General features: G+C 33.4%; 2 protein-coding genes across 2 annotated transcripts; both read left to right on the plus strand.

Annotated features, from left to right (window-relative positions):
- Positions 1–1,399: 1,399 nt before the first annotated feature.
- Positions 1,400–20,966, plus strand: LOC142973685 (uncharacterized). Its single transcript, XM_076115644.1, has 2 exons — positions 1,400–1,565; positions 17,815–20,966. Exons 1-2 carry the CDS (start codon positions 1,557–1,559, stop codon positions 19,534–19,536), a joined length of 1,731 nt encoding a protein of 576 aa, XP_075971759.1. The 5' UTR covers positions 1,400–1,556; the 3' UTR covers positions 19,537–20,966.
- A 1,021-nt stretch (positions 20,967–21,987) lies between these two features.
- Positions 21,988–23,401, plus strand: LOC142973687 (coiled-coil domain-containing protein 12). The gene is made up of 3 exons (XM_076115646.1): positions 21,988–22,330; positions 22,634–22,754; positions 23,130–23,401. Exons 1-3 carry the CDS (start codon positions 22,182–22,184, stop codon positions 23,340–23,342), a joined length of 483 nt encoding a protein of 160 aa, XP_075971761.1. The 5' UTR covers positions 21,988–22,181; the 3' UTR covers positions 23,343–23,401.
- The last annotated feature ends 103 nt before the right edge of the window (positions 23,402–23,504 follow it).

Consider the following 23,504-nt stretch of genomic DNA (forward strand, 5'->3'; position numbering starts at 1 on the left):
GATTAAACCTATACAATATCTTTACAACAGCATTCATATGTTCTAGAGATATTCATATGTGTCAGTCAAAATGATGGATGATTAAAACTCGACATGTTCATATTGCGTCCATGGTTCATGTCCAGCATGGCAGGTGGCGCTACCTATGATCATTTTCCTGTCAGGAGCATTCGTTACATATAATAAGAACGTGTGAGTTCCATCACTTCATGTATAAAATGCGTGACGGTTTGAGTGATATACTCGTAGTATGGGGGCCTAGTTCCATGGCAGATGGCGATCTACGGTTAAGCAACGCTGTCGTGATTAAGCTTTGAAAAGTGACCGATGTTTTCGTGCGTGTCTTGGAACACGTTAAGATTTCTTGTAGACATAAAAGGAATATTGTTGCAAGGAAAAGACAGTTACGAAATACCTAGAATGTATACAAAAATGTAATAAGTTAAAAAACAAAAAAATATTTGATAAAATTAAACGTCACAAATATGTCGTTTGCTGTCAGGTTTATAGTTATATGAGTTCATGGTGCAGAAATTGAATTTTTGAGTAAGCAAGCTCCCGTATTAGGAATTGTACTATATACAGAGCATAATATAGTTACATTAAAGAATTTCATGACAAATAAAAATCTATAAATCATTGATCCAGCTAGCAGGTGATAAAATTAATGGTTGCTGTATCAAGTACCGTCTATAAGAGAACAACTACCGTATAATTGACATGGAATCGGAATCTGTAACCGAGACGAACGAATAGTATAGGATTAAACTGCTCTTACACGAGACGTAACATTTCTGAGAAAGCTACATATATTCTTACCTTACCGTAAAAAACCATTGAGTCTAAATATTTTCCCATACAATTGCAAACATCTAGCGAGGGTAATAGGTCACCAGGTTGATCGTAGGTGTTGGTAATGATTCGCTGAATGCGCCTAATCATTAATACACAAGGCTTATTACTACACATAGCTTCAAGCTAACCGTATTATAGATACATCCAAATCATATAGATAAGTGAGTCATAAATCATGAAATACGGATAGCCGTTATTTTAAACCGATTTATTTTATGCCGGCAGCAGTTGCAGTTTTCTGTAATGCTAAATTCGCCAAATTAACAGTATTAGCTAAAATAGGCAGTTACGATGTAAAAATATTAATTTCTTATAATAACGATGTAGAGTCATTTTAGCATTATACAACCATGCAAATAAGTAATCTTGACCCAATAAACGATCAGTTTACAAACACTCTGTACAGGTTGTTGAATTAGCCGGTGTAGGCAAGTGCTTAGTATACCTCGTCTGTTATTCGTAACATCCTTGTGGTGTATCGGATGTCATATAATATACACACAATCGGTGCGGTGGTTGTTTGGGTGCCATTGCGCGCACGCACCAGAGCTGAGGCAGGGCGCGCGCGATTCTCAGATTCTCACGCAGGCGCAGTACACGCAGATACCGGGCCGAGTTCACACGTGCGCGACATCATCTGGCGACGATTGTATTCAGTTGCTGTAACACAGTGCTACCAGTGACCCCTGAGAGCCGGCACGATGCGCCCAGTGAGTACCAGTGATATATTCATTACATACAGTGATTGATTTAATATGGACTTGTTAGTGTGTGATTTACATATCGAGGCGGATGAGTTTATTTATTTATCATTTGTGTATTTATATGCTATTATATCTGACAGTATTGTTTTTATAAAAAAAAACTAATGAGTCGTATTTTCCTCATAAAAAAATACTGTTTATTTACGATTTATTGAAATAAAATATATTGCCAAAAATTATTAGAAGAATGTTTTTTCATAGTAAAAAAATCGCATTATCAAGTTACATAATAATATGCATTATTCGTAAACCGTTTTCTCTGTGTTTTGAAGATCGCAGCGACGATCGCCATAACGAACGCTATTTGTATTTATTTATAACCTTTCACTAAAACGCGCACTATTATATTATTCTTCATGTTAGGTAAAAGCTATATTGTAATGTGTCTCACAAACGAATGAGTTTGTATAAAAACGCAGTTACGGCTGCGATAATTGCGTCTGCGGATTATTTCTGCGTAAGTTCTGAGACGCACATGTGGAAGACACAACTTTAATGCGGAAATGTGCGCCTTCGCCGTTTGTGAATGTGCTTGTATTACTAGGCTCGTACTCTTGTAGGGGTTTCGAAATAAAAAAAAATGCCCTGATTTGTTTCCAAAATCCATATAATAATATTTATAGTTATCTGACAGGAAAACGTAAAACATACATATCTTAAGAACCACAATAACATTCTGTTTCACCCGAGTATCTCATATCCAGATTGTTATAAAAGTATAAGTGGCCGGTATGATAATAAGATATTTCTTATTAACCAGTTACTTATAGATGTACGGCATAAATTAGGTACATACATTTTTAGACATAAATTTTACATCTTCGAGTATGACTGTGAATATATTTAGAAAATTATTATCAACGACATGTTAATGCCTCACACTGTCAGCTAAAATATTCCATAGCCAGTCGTTTGAATTTATTTAAATATAATATGGAAACAATAAATTCATCAATGCACTTTCCCCACGTGACGCAACTGGTGCGTGATGATGCGGCCCGCTCGTTTACATGAATCGTCGGAAGAGAATGATGCTATTAAGGATTCATCATTGGTAGCGAGTTACACGTGTTATAACTGCAGCCATCGTTATCGGTGAAATTTTGAATGATCTCACATAAGTTCCAGTTTGTGTAGCGTTTGTCTAGACTGTAGACTGAGAGTGAGCGGGGCGTGTGATGGCAGGAGTCCGCCGCACCGCTTTGTTTGTGTTCAACTTTCAACTTTAATCTCATCGTACACGTCGTAGCTTAAAGTATAAATATACATTAGTAGATGCTATTTATGATGTATGCTTTTTCTCATAGAAATACATTGCAAACACATATAGAGAGCTACCCCTGTCAATGTGTACTCTTATCATCAAATCTGAATAAATACTTCTTATTTTAAAATCCTTCAGAGCAATACAGCCTTTTTTGTCGAGGTCAAGTCTTCCTTCAATTACCTGATTTTTCTAGAAGGGAAGTAGCGGGCTGTGTCGTTCATCTCATCTTATCGAGGCTTCGCTCTGAGAAAACTATGTGCTAAAACTAGTAGCGAGTTAGGGGCTACTCAAATTATCATTATTTCAGCATACGATACTACAACCTCCATTATCGACAACTAGGATACAATATGTAACAGGATACGGGAATTAACGCGAACACGCATTTTACTTTAAAATGCCTAACGTTTCGGCGCAGGTTGCACTCGCTGTGGTCGCAACTAGGATACAAACTGATTTACCTGCACCTATAGAGAAGTATGTAATTATATAACCTGCAATTTTAATGGTTATAGCAATATACAGTTTGATTTCAAATGCCGATAAAACTTATGACCATAGTTGAAATGTGACAAACATCGTCTAAAAAAACCGCATTTCCTGGAAAGCTTCAATTCTACACGCAACATGTTTAATTAAGCTTTCTGTCCATTGGTTGGATATAATCTTATGAGTATGTCAAGATCCTGAGTATTTAGTAGTAACTGTATGTTAAAGTTCCTGATCTGATTGTAATCATAGATCACCCTCGGACACATTAACATAATAATATACATATGCTAATATTTTAACATTAAATAAATTCTATGTTATTGCTATACATATATAAATTGGCATTGGTTTAGGTCTCTACTACACTGACATCGTAAATATTTCTTATTACATTACATTCGTATTTAATTTAACATTTAGTGTCGCGATCACTGAAAAAAAAATAACAAACATACTATATGCTTCCTTACTGTAATTAGTATTAAATAATAGAACAATAGGGCATTATTTTCATTGTGCTAATCAAATAGTAACAACCTGTCAATCGCGATAATTTGGTGTAACAATGTGTAATAACAAATGTTAATAAAAAAGACATAAACGCGCTTCACATTTTATTCCGTATCTGCTGCGTATATAATGTACAGCGCGTTCATACTTCCTTGATATAGGGTTTATTACTTTAGGGTTTATTAATTACTTTCGTTGTTTAATTACGACTAATTAGTATTCCTTATATATTAACTTATAACCTTTTTTAAAATGACATCTAGTAACCCTATTGGTAGAGACATAAATCTTGCAGCATGTGACGAAAATATAGACATTTTCGTACCAATGTTCTAGAACGTAAAATAGTAAAAAAGAACTTCGTGCCTTTGTTTACTGTACGCCTATATCATGTTTTATCTATTATTTATACTAAACTGTTCTTAAAACAGTAAAAAAAGCAATTACCTTATTATATCAGCATATAAATGAGTTAACTATGTGACCACATTAGTTTTATGAAATTAACTTCAACGTCGAACGTTAATGAGTCCAAATGTGATTTGTTTACATTTTTATATTTTATGCATTTAAATGTTATCTCAAAACTGTCAGGTGCGTTGAATATTCAACTCAGCTCAATATTTATTCAATTCAGATTACGAAACGACCGATAAAACCACATTTCAAACATTCAATGTTTAAAAATAGTATCAAACTCAGCTTGCGTAACTTGAAATTTCTTTTACTAAAACATTAAATAGACAGGTTTGATAAACTCCTTATAATTTAAGGATATAAGCTGAATAATAAGGTTCATGTGCAGTTATTAATTGTTTACTTTAGTTAGATCCTTGGTGAATATAAAAAATGTACCTAACTTTAGAGAAACTTTAAAGAATTAATTTTGTTTTGACTAAAGCTCTCTTGCATAAAAATCTTCATACAAAAACTACAAAATTAAGTTATACGACATTGCATCCATAACCTACTAAAATATTGCATTTAAATAATGCTCTCATGTCTAGACCATCACAAGGATTACATCGCGGTGACATTGACATATTGTGGAATTGAAAATAAATAAAATATGTTACAATAGCAAAGAAATAAACACAACTTTTTACAAGACATAAAAATACTAAAATTCCGCGACTTAATACGACAGCAATTTCTATTTGGCATGATATAAAATATTATCAAAACTGGTATTAGCTATCGAGATGTTTACTAATTAATTATTTTAAAGCTCTAGTTTCTGTTTGTACTCAAGGAAGTAATTATATTACTTTCCATTTGCGACATTTCAGGACAGATTAAGTTAGTTATATAAATATATTTATTTTTAAGTGCATGAGTTCACTTGTTCTTTTACTTGTATTACATTTATGGTAGACTAGTTTTATGTGGGATTAATACCAGGTAGAAGCAACCAAGATTTAGTTGATAAGCTGAATCATCACAATAAAAGCCATTTTGTTGTTTACTGTCTACTTTTGGCCGTGAGACAGTGAAAGCTAATAGATGCGGCATAACTTTAAACAATATTTCACATGATCTCTCCCTCTCAACTCGTGTAAAACCTTGTTTGTAATTTCTAAATGTAATTTTACACGACTCTTCTAATTAGTCATTGTTAAGTTAAATCTTGATACTTATGAATACAATGTATTGAATGTGCTATGGATTATGTAACATAATGGAAGTCTAATGTTTAAAATAAATATTATTTACTTTATTGTGTAGCTTTTACACTCAACATTCTCCGTTAATTTGTCACTTATAATATTATAATTTATTAAAAACTATTTTGAAAAAGACGTACAATACACGGATAAGACAGCTATGAGGTACATACCTATTGATTGATTAACAGATAAACATGGTTGAAGTTACAACGATAGCAATCAACTTCTTTTGATGGATAATAAATGATGTGTACCCTGTAGTTGGTACTACCTATCTCCTCGCATTGTTTCCTTTGATTACGAAGCATGACCTTTATGGACAACCATAAATCCGTTATGTGTTTGCTGTAGGCTATGCTTTACAGTGAAATTTAGATCTGGTTTAAATTCTTTAAGCATTGTATGATTTACGATTACATAACTTTACGATTTGCGCAGTCATGAATATGGTAACACGAACAAGGAAGGAGCTAGAACCTTTATAGAGCTTGTAACGTTACTGTGTAGGTGGTCTTATACTCACATTGTAGTTACTTATGTCCATTATTTCGACGCCTACTAATTGTACTTGTTGCGACGATCTGTCTAACATTTAAATACATTTACATGACATCACTGTCGATAGCCATGAGGAAGTGAAAGATTGTGTGATCTCTTTGGCTTAGATAATACTAAGACAGCGATGAATTTCATGACATCATACCACTTGTGATTTCAAACACGCGAACCAGTCAGCGTAGCCAACAAGCTTTAGCAACACTCATTTGTTTGGCTTTTAGAATAGTCTGAGCTAAGCAACTATGCGCTACGTTTTGTCTCAGGTTGAATGCTGAATCATATAAATTTAAAACAAATTGCTAGTAAATTAATAGCTATTTAATATGTCAGGATATTATTTTATGTCAATCGCGTATTGACCAGCCAAAACTATTATGGACATTCAACGATTGAAAGGTCTCGACAACTCTCATATGCGTAGCACAGAGATTTGAGAGAGAGACTAGAGAGAGAAGCTCTTGATAGTTCACGAAGGTCTATAGTAAGTACAAAATTGAAATAATCTTTAGACAGGGCTGACATCGTAAATCTGTTTGAACACGGTGCTGATTGATTAATTGTTTGAAACCAACATGGTTGTGTAGCCGCAAGGCCTATTTTCATAATTAACTTATTCATCATCACGAACAACATTACATTTAGCGACAATGAACTAATTAAAATGTCACGAAATAACAATTGCACAGTATCAAATTATTAAGTTTTCGACAAAGCATACAATTAAGATTTAAATTAATATGTTGAAACTGTTAATGTTTCTAGACAAACTTAAATGTTGTTGATGATGATGGTGGGAACACGAATTTTACAATAAAACCATTGAATTTAGAAAAGATGAAGCAGAGACGATTAAATTATTGTGTGCAAAAACTTTCTATGTGTTAATCGAGTGTGCCGTGAAATTTCGAATAAATAGACAATACCAGTGACTAACTGAATGACGACGCGACATCTTAAGTAATTAAACAAATTGATTGGCGTATAGAAAGTTAAACTGCGGCCTAACTTAAACAGGGTGTAGCGCCACCATTTACATAGTCCGTTGTATTATACATATGTATTGAAGGCCCGGTCACTTACAGACGCATTCATTGTTTCAACTGCAAATTTAATTTAATTATACTTAATGCCGCGAACACGGCCATCATATCAAGTTATTTTGCAATAGCGTTTATTTCAAGATTTTTAAATATCCATGGTAAATGGGATTAAGAATGGTACACCGAAATGGTTCACACTACAATATAGACAAAAATCTCACATTGTTCTCAATGCATCGCTGACTTTTATCGTTCAATCGTTAATTAGAGCGCAACAGACAATAACAAGTACGCGTACTACCAAAATATTGCATATCACACCAAGAACATTGTAATAAGAACATCGTAAACAATTCTAGGACGCAAAACAATGCTCATTCATAACTAGGCCTTAGTTAATAAGGTGTCGCAAGGCGTATCCATATCTGTCGACGGCAGGCAGATTGAATGTACTACTTATTTTTTGAAATAGCGCTATCAAATTTCTCACGATATTACAACCACTACAGAAATGCTTCATGTGAATTGTGCACCTGTGAAGGTATGCTGTTCATTGATGAAATGATTACACAGCAAATTGTAAGCGCTGACTAGCCAAGCCGTAATGGGTAAAGGAGCTTTCGTTTTCACTGTTCTACCAGTCAGTAGTCGTCTCTACTATCGTAGTGTATTATTACGAAAAACTGACTTATATAATTGACGAAATCAAAAACTGATAGAATCTATGATAATAGCAGGCAACGTCGTCATATTATTTTCAGAAAGTTCTGTTGTAGATCTGATATATTTCTAGATAATGTATTTTTTTATTAAATTATTATATATATAAAATTATTAAATCAGAGCGTTTTAACATACTTTCAGTGATGTTAAATTTTTCATAACAGAGGCGTTTCACGATGTTTTTATTTCATATAAATTTCCGTCCTTAATCACGATTCTTATTCGAACTCTGTATAACATGCATATTCATACCACGTGAATCAAAACATTGATAGCCACTTCAAATTCAAGATAAAATAGTCACAACTACGTGCAGAAGGAAACTAACTTATAAAGGCATTCGGTAAAGAAAGGCGGCATACACTCATTATGCAGTTGGCTTCCCAGCTATTTCAATGGTTGATGTCTTGTCATGTTTAAATACAAGTACTTACTACAGTTAGTGCAGTGAAAATTACTGTCATTAGCTCTTCCTTATTTCAAAGCACATATTACGGTCGGACAGAATTTTCCAAAAAAATATATATGTACTGTGTGTATGTATGTAGCACAATAGTGCAGCGTAGCCTAGATATCAATATTTATGCAAATTCTATTTCATGCACAGCAAACCTTACCAAACATTTAAGTGTTAGAACAGTTTTACAATTTACTGCTGGAATCATGATTCTTTCTAACAACCGAATCAATTAAAATATTAGACAAACGTAACTTCAAATGCCACGGCACATATCGGTGTGAATTCAAATAAAATGCTAAATGATGGTTAACACATAGTGGTCTGACTCAACTCTTACACAACGAGAAAAAGCCTGATCCTCGATGAATAAATCTTCATACAACAGCTTTTTACAAACATCTATTAAGAGGTGTACATTTAACGCGTTATCTAAATGCTTCCATAGCATTAGTGTGAATCTAATTTTCCCCGAGACGAGACGAGACGCGACGTATGCGAACATTAAACACTACAAGAGGCAATTTGTGCAAATTCTGCGCGTTGTGATGACGTAAACTTTCACTGCCACCTAATGACGTTAGTTTGTCAACAGTTTGCCGACGTATTTCATATATTATGAAAGTTCATAATAATATATATGAATACATGTTTATTTGACACCTTGTTTTTATGCAGTAATGTGTTTATCAAAAGCAGAATTAGATACGCTTTTCAATAAAATATCGTAACACCATTTTCATGTTATTAAAAATTAAGTTAACCTGTCAACTGTATGCATTACTTCAGAATTAGAAATAAAACTAATGGGAACCAGATATTCATGACAAATTCAATGTAATGTTGCCGAATATTCATAATTAATTAATTAATTTACCATAAAGCCCATGCAATTAAATAGTAGTTATGCAATGTCACACTACTGACGGTTGATGTTGTGTCGATAGTTATTTAATAGTTAATTTGAAATAACAAAATTGAATAAATTAATATAAATCTACTTTACAGTTGTCGATCTTTATATGTAACTGATGAATGCTAATGCGAACATAACGTCTTTTGATTGCGTGTACATATCTAACGTAAAGATACGTAATGACAGGTGTCTGGCTAACATTAGTTACTCTACTTTGCTTTTATGGCGATTTTGATCATTTTATTGGTTTCACTTCCTTGTATTGCACCGTGTAACCACATTGTTTGTTACCGATAGGCTATAGTATGCCTGAAATTGCGTGTTACATTAGGTATCGACGTGATTGAATTACTTGTGACCTCTTTTATTAGGCGCCTTCTATTAACTTTATTATTTTTACGTACACAATTTAATGCAAAGCTTTGTTCACAAGGGCTCCACGAAACTAACAGATTTTATTATTTAAGCGAAAGTCTTGTAATAGACATTATTATGTATTCGAAGCGTGAGTGAGTAAAACAAAACAAAAACAAACGGATGACATGATAAAATGCTATAAAAATCAAGTTTTTGTGTAATTGGTGCCTGACCGTAACTCACTCGTTTAGCATGGAGAATCGACATGTGGATGCGTTCCCAGGTTAATTTTCCCACAGACTGAATGAATCACTGATTTGTATAGTCGTGTTGTTAGATAGATAGATATCTAGTTTTGAAAAGCACAAGTTATCTGTATCAGTGCACTCGGTGCATGTGTTGCGAGTCACGGAGCGAGAGCGATGTGTACACTGTACTCACGAGCTTCTCGTAACACATAGAATGCATAAGAAAACAAAAGACGCCGCCAGACTGCCTGAACGAGAGCTACAGTCAATAAACAACGTTAACTTTCTTTCTAGAATAAGGTAATATTGCAGCAACAATACGTCTTTGTACTGGAGTGTAATGACCCTAAGAATATGTCAACTGGAAATCATTTTTCGAATTTGATAGTTTCGTGACAAGAAACATGATTAAAAAACACTTGTATAATCCATTTCGCAAGCAATTTCGTAAACACGCATAATGTACGTAGCCTGCGGCACATCTCCTATTAATTATCATTTATGATTTATGCAAATTTACAATAAGTTACGAGGAAAGAGAAACCCATAGCGGCAAAACAAGCAAGCCACTGGTTTAGTAGCGACCAGTTAAGTTGTTGGTGTAAAATGTTATCATGATTGCGAAAATTTACGTTTCACCGAAAACAGTATAGCTGACTATGGTGTAAAGTTGTCAACAACATACAATGTGATATAGTGTTTCTATTACAAAAAAAACTTGTTCTATCTTAAGGAGGTCGTACTTTAGAATCTAAAAGCTAGGTAACTTGAACATTGCTAAATTGAAATCGCATTGGTTTTTAGCAGTTTTGCAGATGCAAAAAATGCGTTTCTTATAGGCTAACTTACACTAACTGGCCTTACGAATATAAATTACTAAATATTTAAATTACTACAATAAATGGTATTAAGTAATGTAACTAAGTAATTAATCAATTTCGATGTAAAAATATACCACTAATTGAAACGCACATCAGTTAATTTAATAATTATGACTTGTAATGTACATACTGTACATGTAAGCAATAATTAATTACGTGTCCATTTCGTAAGGTAAAAATTGAGTCCTTTTGTCATCGCCAGTTGGCAATGATGTTATCGTTAGTTGTCATCAGTATTAAGGGCTGGCTGCTGGGTGACTATTGCTTTACTCATAATAATAACAATTTCAGAATTCAGGTTTTCAGCAGTTGCCAAATACCTACATCTATATGTATATGAGCAAAGTCCCAGTATGAATAGTTAGACGCGGAAATCCGACACGGGCTCGTGTGGTCAGGCTGCCGATATGGAAAACTGAATAGTTTGCGGCTTACCACACATCGTCAGGGTATTTTGTAATCATTATCACACGGCACCTTACTGCTTCTTAGAGTACACACATGCTTTTTACATGCGTTCATTAGTTTGTGATTCAATCACATAACTTTCATCTGTACAGTAATGAGTTAATTTACAGACGCATAACTCTAAACTTTTAACATAAGTACTTATTGAAATTACTTGTAATGTTTCATTTTATTGATTAGAAAATGTAATCATTTTAATTAGTACCGGTTTCATCATTTACGTATATACGCATAGAAAATCTTACAGCAAATTTTCCCGATGTTTTCCATAAGCGATAATACATAATATAGTTTATACTCGTAGGAAGTATAGCATTTATATTTTGGTGTAGCAAGGATTAGTGACTCATGCTATTTTGTCGTAACTGCACATACAAGCTCATTCGTAGAAGTTAGGATGGTCACGGGGTAAGCCTGCAGGCTGCGTGTGCACAATATGACGACGTTGTTACCCAACTCTTGACTGCTGAACATTTTATTTTATTGCATACCATAAAGCTTTGAAAGCACGCGTCAATAGGAAAATGTTTCCACTTGTTATGCACAAAAGTTTGCGGTTAAATTTCTAACGACTCTCACCTAATGTTTCGTTGCTAGATAGTACGAAATTAATTACTTTAGCGAACATTGTTGAGAGGTAACAGCGTTCGTGTTGGTTTACTTAAGCAAAGATTATTATGCAAAGGTCATGCACTACTCAATTGTAGCTATATAAATGTTACTCAACCGTAGAATCTCGATTAGTTGGATTTAATTTCTCCCTACTATCAAAATACTTCATTAAATCAATATAACTTTGCTTTAAACAATGTATTCCCATCTGTTAAAAGACTTTCACCACAATAGATTATCTTTAATAATGAATTAATATGAACTACCGCATTAGCTATTGTAAAAAACACCAAGTAGCAATTTAGTGGATTAGTTATTAAGTATAAGGAATTGTTTGTGAACAATACACGTGTGTTTTGTTGCGCAATGATAAATCAACGTGTGCCGTTACAGCAATAAAGAATAATTGTTCTTGTTTCGGAAATAATAGCATCAGGGACGGGTGTCACGCAGAGCTCGGGGCGGTCACTGCTCTTATGATAATTATCACGGGCAAGCGCCGGATCTCCGAGCGTGTCATTTGCTTGCACAATACCCGACGCCTACAGAATAATTGGTGTAAGCCGCAGGTCGTTTCCGTGTAATCGATAACTGTAATATATACTATCAATACCTTGATTGTGAACTCATATGTTGCCTTATTGTTCGGATACTGCAGTGTCATCATACACAAGACTGATGAATGTATATTTTGTCTCCGCTTTAAGCTGTCCGCGAGCATATTGCACACGTAATTTAGGTGTGTATGGATATACGTATTTCACAATTTTATATTTCTGATAGATTTTTCCTTTTACTTAATCTTCCTGAACTACCATTCAACTTATTTGTCTTAACCTAATTAATTATTAACTATTTCTTATTTAGCTCACGACTGCGTCCTATAAAAACATTATAAGCTTACGATGTAGCAAATTTCATCGAAATCCATTTTCGCATGACGAGTTAACACACGTAAAAGAGTAAGGTAATGTGTAACATTACGGATCACAGGTCTAGAAAATTAATATTAACGAAGGATCACAATATTTATAAATCATCAAACAATTTACTTAGCTTATAAATAAATGAAAGACAAATACAATTTCAATTTAGTTAGGATTCACTTTGCAGACGTATTAATATTATACCATATATTTTGTCTGGTATAATTAATTGATGCATTTCATAATGCACAAACACAGTAGCGACACCGGCACAAATAAATACAAGTTAAGATTCATTCAAATCGTAAATGAAGACATAACACGTCCCGTTTTACATTCACGCTCATTACAAAGGCGTATAACTAATGATTAGTGTCAATTTGCACATTGTGAAGAGGAAATCCAGTCCAAGCTATTCAACAGCTTTGAGGTCTCGCATTGAAAGACTCGATGAGATGAATACGATGTCAATAGATAATAATCGATACGTGCACGACGAATACCAAATCCTTTGATGTAACAAAGTAATCTTTGCCAACCATAGAAAGCGGAATTTCATATTTGTTGACAATGGCGCCTTATGTAATTACGTACCATTGTGCTTAAACAGCGTCGTTGACTTGGTCAATAGGCGCAATAAAAATACACCTATTTCTGGAACTTGGAACCGGCTTCGGATGTTAAGTTCCCACACTTAGTTAAGTGCATCACGTAGGAGGTAACGCGACAAAAACAAACGATCATCTGAGACCGGTCACTCACTCTTCCTTCTCGTAACATTACATTGAGCACTGTAGGTGCTATTATATTATATTCATCTATTTATTACGGCATGTCAATGACCGAGGAATATTAACATTGCATTAAACGATTTTTAATAGAATAGTAACTACCACTATGTTTGTATCCCAACATATAGACGTATAATATATACAACATTTTAAGACTTAATAAACCTATCAGATATTATTGTCGTGATATTGTCTGCAGATTCAACTTCACTGAAAAAAAACTTTCAATCGTAGTAAAAGTGTGTAATAGAATTAAAAATAAGGCTCCTTTTGAATTCGAATGAAGCGAAGGCTCTATCTTAGGTCAGTCATCGGTAGCATTTGCTAGTAGAAGCGAAATGGCACGGCTCGGGTCAAATACACGATTTCAAGTCAACTGGGAGTTTTCTCCGATACTGTTGTATGTACTTAGATACTTTCTTATATAATGTACACATTGACTGGTTATGACATAAGACTATGTTTAATGTAAATCTGGAAAAACTTAGCTAAACAGCAAAATGAAAGTGAGTGACAGATTTCACAATAAGGTATTTAATAATTATATTATTGATGTCAGTTCTGTACTTGGTCGCCATTACAAAGATTTCATACGTGACTGCAGCAAGAGAAATGTATTGACGTTGTTGTTTTGACATAAGAAGTGTTCACGACTTGACGTCCGACCTTTGGTACCAACTAACAGCCACATCATTTAACATTGCTCTGGGCTGTTTTTGCCGACAACATTTATGTAATTATATGCGAATAAACTTTACTTAGTTACGTTTTAGAACATCTTTATTATATAACGGGTGGGACACAAATGTAACTCTCAAATGCTTCTAAGATCTTTGAATAGAAAATCCATGACAACATCACCGCACTTGTGAATTTTATTTCAGTCACTGCTTTATGGTCCACTAGGAATTATCTGTGTTCAGAAATCATAAATTCATTCGTTGCATAGCATACCATAGCACTTTACATAGAATTTATTTATTGCATAGGACGACGTGGTTATGACCTTATGATATTAATAATCACAAAGTTTTCATGAATAAAAAAAAAACACATAAAAAAAGAAAATAAGTTTACATTAATACATTCTATTTTTAAATTAGACTGAGCGGTTCACCTACATTACCGTTGTTTGTAGACATGCACATGTGATGCGTGTGAATCGACTCAATTTTGTATCATTTCCGACTTTATTCTCATCCGGATTGTTGTTGGGTAATTAAAAAAGAAAATATTGTTATACCTATACACATAATACTGTGTCTGACAGCAGTTATGTAGCTATTTAGGTTACTCATTAAAGTTGACTCTACAAAGTTTAGAAGTTCGATAAGATATACGAAGTACGACATAAAGTAGCCGTATTATACTAATATTATTTGAATAGTATAACAATAATGTGAAATTGGTGAAATAAGGTATATAGACATGCTGCTAGAAAAGTAAGTTAAAAGTAACTAAAAGTAAAATTCATTTCATCAATAACACCATACGCATAAATATGTATAATTATATGTAAATAAATAGCCAATTACATACATACTTATGAATTAACAATCGGCATGGGAAACAGTTATAATGAAGAAACAAATATTACATTGTGGCCTACGCTGACTAGTCTCATAAAATTGCTATATGAAAGCATAGAAAAGTTATCAATAAGAGTTAATGGGTATCATGCGTGTTACACTAAAATAACAGTAGCCTATAACCATATCATGACACTGTAACAATAAATAACTTTCTAAATGTAATCAACATTCTATCAGAAATAAGTATTTTGTGTTTTTAACTACTTCAGTGATCCGTCTCGTTAACAAGGCACTACATTTTTGGTGTATCGTTCTTATGCAAGTTAGGATTTTTAGGTCTTATCATTCATCGCACTACGTTGCGAGTTGGCAAAGTTTGTATAGTTTGCAAAATTACTCAAAAAGAGTAATCGTGGGTGTTCAAATTGTTATGATGAAGTAATGTCACTTTACTTGTTACATGTTACTCATTTATTATTATTTTTGTAACTTAATATTATGTCTCGAAGTCTCTACGTTTTCAACGGCTCTTACATTACTCAAGTAGAGCCTGACAATGTACTTATGCATTTCAATTACAACTTTTCCCACTTATAAGATAAAGGTAATTGGTAAAGAATGTACAAGAAACGTTGGGTCACAGGATTATGTCACCGTGCGTCGCATGCGCATGTGGGTGTGTCAAAGGTACGCTACGCTATTGATTTTGACATTCGCCGAGAGGCGTCTTCTCTTTTTGACTTATGGTTGGTGAAAGCGCGTTATTCGGACACATTGAATAAGTTTTGCAACAAGTGGTCGTCGGCTTCCATCAATGTTTCAACAGCAATTAACAGTCCTGCCCTATCAAACGTAGATAGCAAGAAAAATTATATTATCGAATATCGAAAACATTGCATTCCTTACTAGCAAAGATGTATTTATTCTTACGTACGTTATATTGGTAACAGTATATACTTAGATCATTTGTCCTTGTTACATCAATATTATTAATCTGCAATAGGTCTCCAAGATAATTCTGTGATCTCCGCGACCAATATTTTAACCTTTGCTAAAGATCAACTTTCTCCAGCTTAGGTATAGATAGGTATCAGATCTCGTAGGTTCGATTTAAATTGCGTTTAGAGATTAAGGTCATGCTGCAGTACTGGTACAATATGTTCATTTTGTATTCTGCACAATGCACATACGCCAAATCTCGCCAAATAATTAGATTTTAAGAATTTAAGGTCTTACTAGGTATCTAGTGTACCGATAGAAAATATTACATCTATTATTGTATGTTAGTAATATTGAAGATAACTTCATCATACTCGCATCTCGTAATTGGCTAGAAAATGATAGAGATCTCTCCCACTGAGGAAGCTTATGACAATTTTATTAATGTTAACAGAACACACTATGACACACATTTACCTGAGCAATAGACATAGAATCTCACACAGATAAACTATTACATTACGTATAGTATTACATATTGCTACCATCTTTATATGACATTCGTTAGAGAAACAGTTAAAGAATATGAATGGGTATATAATTAGGTATGTCTTTTTCAGATAAAAGCAAAGAAGAGAGATATTTGAAGAATAAAAATAAAATTATAAATGACACTACTTACAATAATAATCTACAATTTATTCCTTAATTATTGTAGAAGCTATTTACTAAAATAAATAACATAATATATGGATAAATGTGTGGGAGAAACAACCATTACCTATTTCGTTTCCGACTTAAAGAACGAGATGCGGTTAAAGGGCAAAAGATGTATAGTTCTCGCCAACTTCAACATTTACGGAACAATAGAAACATTACAATAGATTAATTATCTTTTATTGATGGATGATGTTTGTATAAAACAGCTACTCGTGCGTATTTCACGGGTCACGCATGTGCAAAACTGTTGCAATATCCAAACACAATCAGTTAAGAACTTAATAAGTTTTTGTAATGTTACGAAAGCTCTTTGTTAATCCACACTCGGTATATTGTTATGAACTTTCATTTCCCGTAACTTATTTGACCTGCTATGCAAAGGGCGCTTTCTGCCTTAATGTCCATTTTAAGTTAGGTCTTCGTTATCCAGGAAACAGGAAAAGATATCTATGAAAAATCTGTTATTTTGTAAGTTTCCTGACTTGCTAATCTAAATACTTACAATTTGTCCTATTTTTAGCTAAAAAATATCAACCGTCTGTATTTAGATTTAATATTTGTTATTGTATCATTAAATGCCCAAATGAGGGATTTTTCATCACTATCGTAATAAGATAAGTTTTTTTTGTATAATATGTGTGTTAGAATTAGCGGACGCTTTAGAACTAACATATTACAAACTATCATTTCTGTGATTTTCTATTGAAATCTCACGACTAAGTGGTACATTACATCGCTTACACTCATTATAAGGTCGAAAATAATATGAAATAGCAACCCCAGAGATAGTATTAACGTTGTGTAACCTATTCGTAAGAAAACAGCCATTGTTTCACGTGTACAAACAATGTAATCGAAGACGAGTAAAAACTCTAAATCATGGAAATGTGGAAGTATCAATATCTATCGTAATCACGTATTGAGCTAGCGAGAACCGAGACTGTCTGCACGAATGTGATGCCAATCATAACAAACAGTCAGAATATATGGCTTGAATTGACCTGTATGTTAAATAATTTAAAGTAACTAAACTTTAATGAATACGATTCTAGCACAGTCCAGATTGTTGAACTTTTGTTTCTATGTTTCAGACGTTGGCGTTGATGGCATTTTGCCTGTTAGCATCGAGTTTGGCGGAAGAAACTACTACCACAGATGTATACAGTGATAATGTAAACACCATTGAACCTAAGCCTTCTGTACGTTTGGATCCGTATATAAGAAAAGCTCTACTAAAAGCTCTAAGTGAACTAGAAGAAACAGATAATTCCACAACGGGCTCCGACTCGACAGACGGAACTACTGGCTACGATGCAGATTCATTTACAACTGGTCAAGATATTCCCGAAACTCATACAGAGAAAGATGGAATACAAATACATTCATTCATAGTTAATGGCCAATCTGCATTTGCCAACAACAGTAACACACCTACGATAGTTGATAACAACATATCTATTTTGAGTACCACTGCAGGTAACGTTGAAAATCAAGTCACTGCCACGCTCCCTACTTCTGCTCCATTTCCGGAATTATTTCAAACCCGGGAGAGCGGCGTAAACTTTCAACAAACAAGGAGTATTCCGAGTTCTTCAAAGTCGAGCAAAGATAACAGCGTAGTTGCCAAGAAGACAACATTGAAACCTTTACCTTCCACAACTACAACGACGACTACAACTACAACCACGACCACTACTCCGAGACCCACACATAATGACGACGGAGAAAATATCGAAGAAGTTGATAAACGTGATGTTCAAGTGTTCCAAGCTCCTTTAGTAGCAGCCTTTACTGTGCAACAAGACTCACAAGGCTTACCAAAAAAAGTAATACCTCTTTATCAACAAGGTCATACACAGAACTTTATTCGACAACAACAACCAGTTACAAACCTAGCATCTGGAATTATACCCTCGCTATCTGCAGCACAAATTATCCCTAGTGTCGGTTTAAATCAACTTCCCCAGAATGACTTTATTAGTCAACAGCTGATCTTACAGAAACAATTAGAAGAGAAACAAAGGATTCTTGAAGAGCAACTCCGTCTTTTGCAACTTCAACAAAGACAACAAGAAGAATTGCTACGAAAGCAGCAATATCTTTTCCAACAGAAGGAGGCCCAGAGACAACAATTTCTAACGAGCACCCCTAAATTTCAAGCGCAGAGTTCTGTAAATAATTTTCAAATCCAGAAAAGTATTCCACAGAACCAATTTGTAAATCAAAATGTACCTTTTCGATCGAACAATGCACAAGTATCTATTCAGCCTAGTGTGCCCCTTGAAACAAGCAGTACTGTAACAAATCAACAACTACCGAATCGCGAGGCTGTTGATTTCCTTATACACTTGCGCAGCCAGCAACCCGGACAATTCCCGCTGCAAGATAACCACTTACCACAAGGAATAAGCAATTTCCTTCAGCCAAATCTCAATCAAAATTTCCATCAAGGAGTTAATTTCAATCAGGTAAGATCTGTCAACGACCAATTTGGGCAACAGAAACAACACCATCGTGTATTCAGACAAGACAGCGGAGTCGGCAACTTTGGAATCAACAATCAGAACTTCAATACCTTTAATTCTTTTAACCCGAATCATGGAAATCGCTTCCATCAAGGAAACGTGCAAAATCAGTACGTCGATGCCGAACTAAAACAGTTACTGGTTCAAAATGGCTTGAATGGTAGAAACCAAGAGGATATAAACATTGTATCAAAAGTATTATCTCTAAATCATGGCCTAGCCATAAATAATAATGTTTCGAACCGAGTACCTTTTGATAGCAGAAGGCACATAAGGCCGCTTATATAAACCTTATTCTACTAAATTTAAGTTTAGCGAAAAGAACCTATTTCATAATTTGTTTATCAGTAAAATGTTAAACTCAGAATTCACAAGAATATTAATTGCTTATCAGATTATGTCACCTATTACCAAATGAATAGCGGGGATTTCACAATCTTTATATGCTTAATTGATATGTTTTTAATAGAATCAGCTTCAAGTAATATTCTGATACAAATATAACCAAAGAAGTAATGAAGTTTCCATCTAACATAAATAAATATCCCCCTTTGTTTTGTACTTCACAACAATGTATTATCGTAGTATTAGATATAGAAACGATTATTTATTTTACTTTACGTTTACGAACTGCCATAAGTAGCGTAATTAAGGGAATGTAAAAGTAATGGAGCAGCTTTTTGAGTTACATCTGGAGATGTAAACTTACTGCCTCATTAAAACATTCGATAAGTGATTGCAGCCGGTCGCATTCCAAATTTATATATGGAAATGTAATAACACTTGACTAAATAGATTAAAAGTTACCTAATGGCAAATGTGAAGAATTAAATACCGAAACCAATTATGCACTAATAGAATTAGATGTGTCCGGCTTTTAAAATAGATTTTAGTATGCAAATTGAATAAATAAGCGGCATTGCTGATTACCTAAATCGAAATACAACGGCGAGTGATCGAATAGCAAAGGCAGCGAACTTTCAGTTATCCAGTCTCCAGATAACTGACAATCATTGAGTCAGAACCGCCGTCAATAGTAAATTACTATAATTACTAGAAATACACCTAGTTGCGATATTACGATAAACTTTCAGTACCATAGCTTCAATTTAATAGAAAGTGTCGGTTCCTGTCGTTGTTATTCATCAAAACCGTTTGGATGTCTTATCTAGTGTACGCGCAGTTCAATGCAAGTTTTTATTCACTACTAAACGATTTAAATATAATTAAGATATATAAGTTTATGGTTAAGAACATTGATTGATGTATTTTCCAAACTATGTAATGGAGACATTGATTAAACTACTAACGACTAGGTAATTACATGACCCACAACTTATATTCATTGCTGATTTACAAACATAATTATTGTACCTATTTGTTAATCTTAAATAATGTATGTTTTAAGATTTAATTAAAATAAGTACGTTACAAACGGTTGCTTTAAATGAACTCGGCAAAGGTGACGTATCATTAAATATTTTGTACATTAAGGCATATTTTTTTATGTTTTATGTAAAGACTGTAAAAGTTTAACTTCAATTTGTTTATAAGTTTTACACTATTATAAGCGTATGTACCTACTTACTTTATATATTATTTCTGTTTTGCGTAGTATAAACTGTTACTTGTTTAAAGTTTTAGTAATAGAGTCATGTATTCATGTGAGTACCTCTTATATAAAATGTGTAAATACGTATAATAAACACATTAATTAATTATGAGTTTTATTTTCCTTTACCGATCGATAAAATGAGATAGAAAGGTTTTATTATCAACACTTTAACGATTCCTGCCGAATGAACGCACCTTTTGGTAAATAGAAGCAACATATTAAATTTGTTCTTGCACCATATACAAGCTTAGGCATAAGTTACGTTGTATTTTATAAGTATTCGTACAAATTATTTTTGATTGGTTGGTTAACTAAAAAAAATGCTCACCTTATGAATAAATTATTGTAATTTTTAATGTTTTCGTCTTCATTTTGGAACTTCCTTTTATTTTATTAATTGTTCTCATTATTTAATAAGTCCTCGCATTATATATCTTAAACGTTAGTTACGGAGCAGACGAATTTCATTTAAATTGCCCGCTACAATATTGTAACAGTTATGATTAGTTTTCTATTACGCAGTTTTTTTTCTGCGCAGACTGACTGAAATATTTTATTAAAAAGAGAACGTTAACTTTAATCATGTAAGAAGTATTTGCTTCATAGTTTAGCTATGCAATATGCACCCGACGCTAATTTAATTGATCTATGTGTAATTATTTTTAATCTGTTATATCATTCGTTCTTTGGTCTACCCTATTATAATAATTTATGGTTGCAAAGTGATGGGCCTTTACTGAATATGATATAAAATATAAAAAATAAATATAATCGTGGTTGCAGAGACCATATTAGTCTAAGTAAGAAATTACAATGCCTGTTTTTATTCTAAAAACTTACTTGACTAACAATTAAATTAGTAAGAGGAAACAGTGTCGCCTACGTTGTATAGTCAAAATAGCAAAATAAGAAATATACCTAACATAAAACTAAGGGCATTACAATTAAGATTAGAATAATATAGCGATCATAATGTAACATAAGCTATAAAAATAAATATTCGAATCATTATCACTCTATGTCATCTAGATTAATAGCAACATATTAAATCTATCAGCTATTTTATTATCACAGTGAAAAATACTTAATCGGGTAGCATCACTAGCCATTTGGATGTAATTGTAATGTCAATTGTCAATGTCAAAAACTTCTAAGAGTTGGTTGTTGAGTGTCAATAAATAAATAAATTCCAAAATCTTATGGTTTGAATTGAATATTGAAAAATATATATAAGTAATATAATCAGCAGTAAAGAATAATTTAACTTTCTTTTGCATATTTTATTATTGCTACGTAATATAGAGGGATAAAGAACGTTATGGTTATCATGGACACTTCAGAAAGTGTTGGCAGTTTAGAAGAACAAGCGCTCAAGAGAAAAGAAAGACTAAAAAACCTCAAACGAAAAGCGCCCACAGGTGAAAACACATCAAACGACACTCCAGGTGAAATTGTTCCACTTCCCAAGTAAGTGCAAACATAAGTAAGGTTATGTTTTTGAAATTGTTTACAAATTTCAAAAGTTGCCTACGTACTATCTTTTAGATATAGATTTGGTTAATTCCCACAATTTGCAGCTAGTTTCTATAACAATAATGAGCCTGTATTTATTCATAGTCCTTAAGAATATTTGCAATTTTTACTACTTATAGTTATGACAACTAAACCCTTTCTACGTCAAAGTATCACATTGTCATTCTATCTTTAAAATTTAACATCCTTTATTTCTACTTGTATGTATGTTTCAAAGTTATTTTCTAAATGTTTCAGACCAAAATTCCGAAGTTATAAGCCGCAAGATGAAACACTACAGGAGGCAAAGTTAGAGGATGCTGTGCCTCCAGCAGTGGAAGATGAAGTTAAGGATTTACTTGAAGCTGGTAAAGAAAAGGTAAATATTTATAGAATGTTATACATCAAAATCTTTAAGTATCACACTTTAATTTTATTTTTAATTATCAATTAATTTGAAGAATGATTTTGTTGTTTTACATAAAATTTGCATGCAACATCTCTCAATAAAGTAAATCTTGTTGTCCATTTATTCCATCTATACTCTGCCATTTCTAGATCTGATGATAAAAAAGCAGGCCATAGTAAACATTTGTAAGTTTGCTTAAAACAATGTTAAATAGGATATGCATAATATTCAAGATTATGCACTAATGTAGAAGCATCTGACAAACATAAACATGAAAAAGTATGGAGATTTAAAATGTGCCTGTTTTATCTAAATTACTAAGATCTTACTATTCCTACATTACAGGTTGTTTTGCAAGACTTGGATATATCCAGTTTAGCTCCAAGAAAACCAGATTGGGACTTGAAAAGGGATGTCTCTAAGAAGCTAGAGAGATTAGAAAGGAGAACACAGAAGGCTATAGCGGAATTGATCTGGGAAAGACTCAAACAAGGCAATGAAGACAATCTCGGTGCCATGGTTACTATGACAGAGAACAGACCCACAGAGGATGACTGATATTCAGTTAATTTTAATAGTTTTGTAATGTATAAGTAAGTAAATCAATTGAAGTACAATTTTTTTGTTTAACTTGTTTAGTAGTATTAGTCACCCCTGACTAGTCTTCGATGTAGTCAACATACACTTGTAACTAGGCTATTCAGTGACAAAAATCTTTTA

This window comes from Anticarsia gemmatalis, chromosome 6, assembly GCF_050436995.1.
Source record: "Anticarsia gemmatalis isolate Benzon Research Colony breed Stoneville strain chromosome 6, ilAntGemm2 primary, whole genome shotgun sequence".
In the NCBI taxonomy this organism is placed as follows: domain Eukaryota; kingdom Metazoa; phylum Arthropoda; class Insecta; order Lepidoptera; family Erebidae; genus Anticarsia; species Anticarsia gemmatalis.

What these genes read in the sequence shown, in the direction of transcription:
- LOC142973687 (XM_076115646.1), top strand. Translation starts at nt 22,182, where the DNA reads ATGGTTATCATGGACACTTCAGAAAGTGTTGGCAGTTTAGAAGAACAA. An exon ending in GAAATTGTTCCACTTCCCAA is followed by an intron (nt 22,331 to 22,633) that starts GTAAGTGCAAAC and finishes TAAATGTTTCAG; the next exon opens with ACCAAAATTCCGAAGTTATA. An exon ending in TTGAAGCTGGTAAAGAAAAG is followed by an intron (nt 22,755 to 23,129) that starts GTAAATATTTAT and finishes CCTACATTACAG; the next exon opens with GTTGTTTTGCAAGACTTGGA.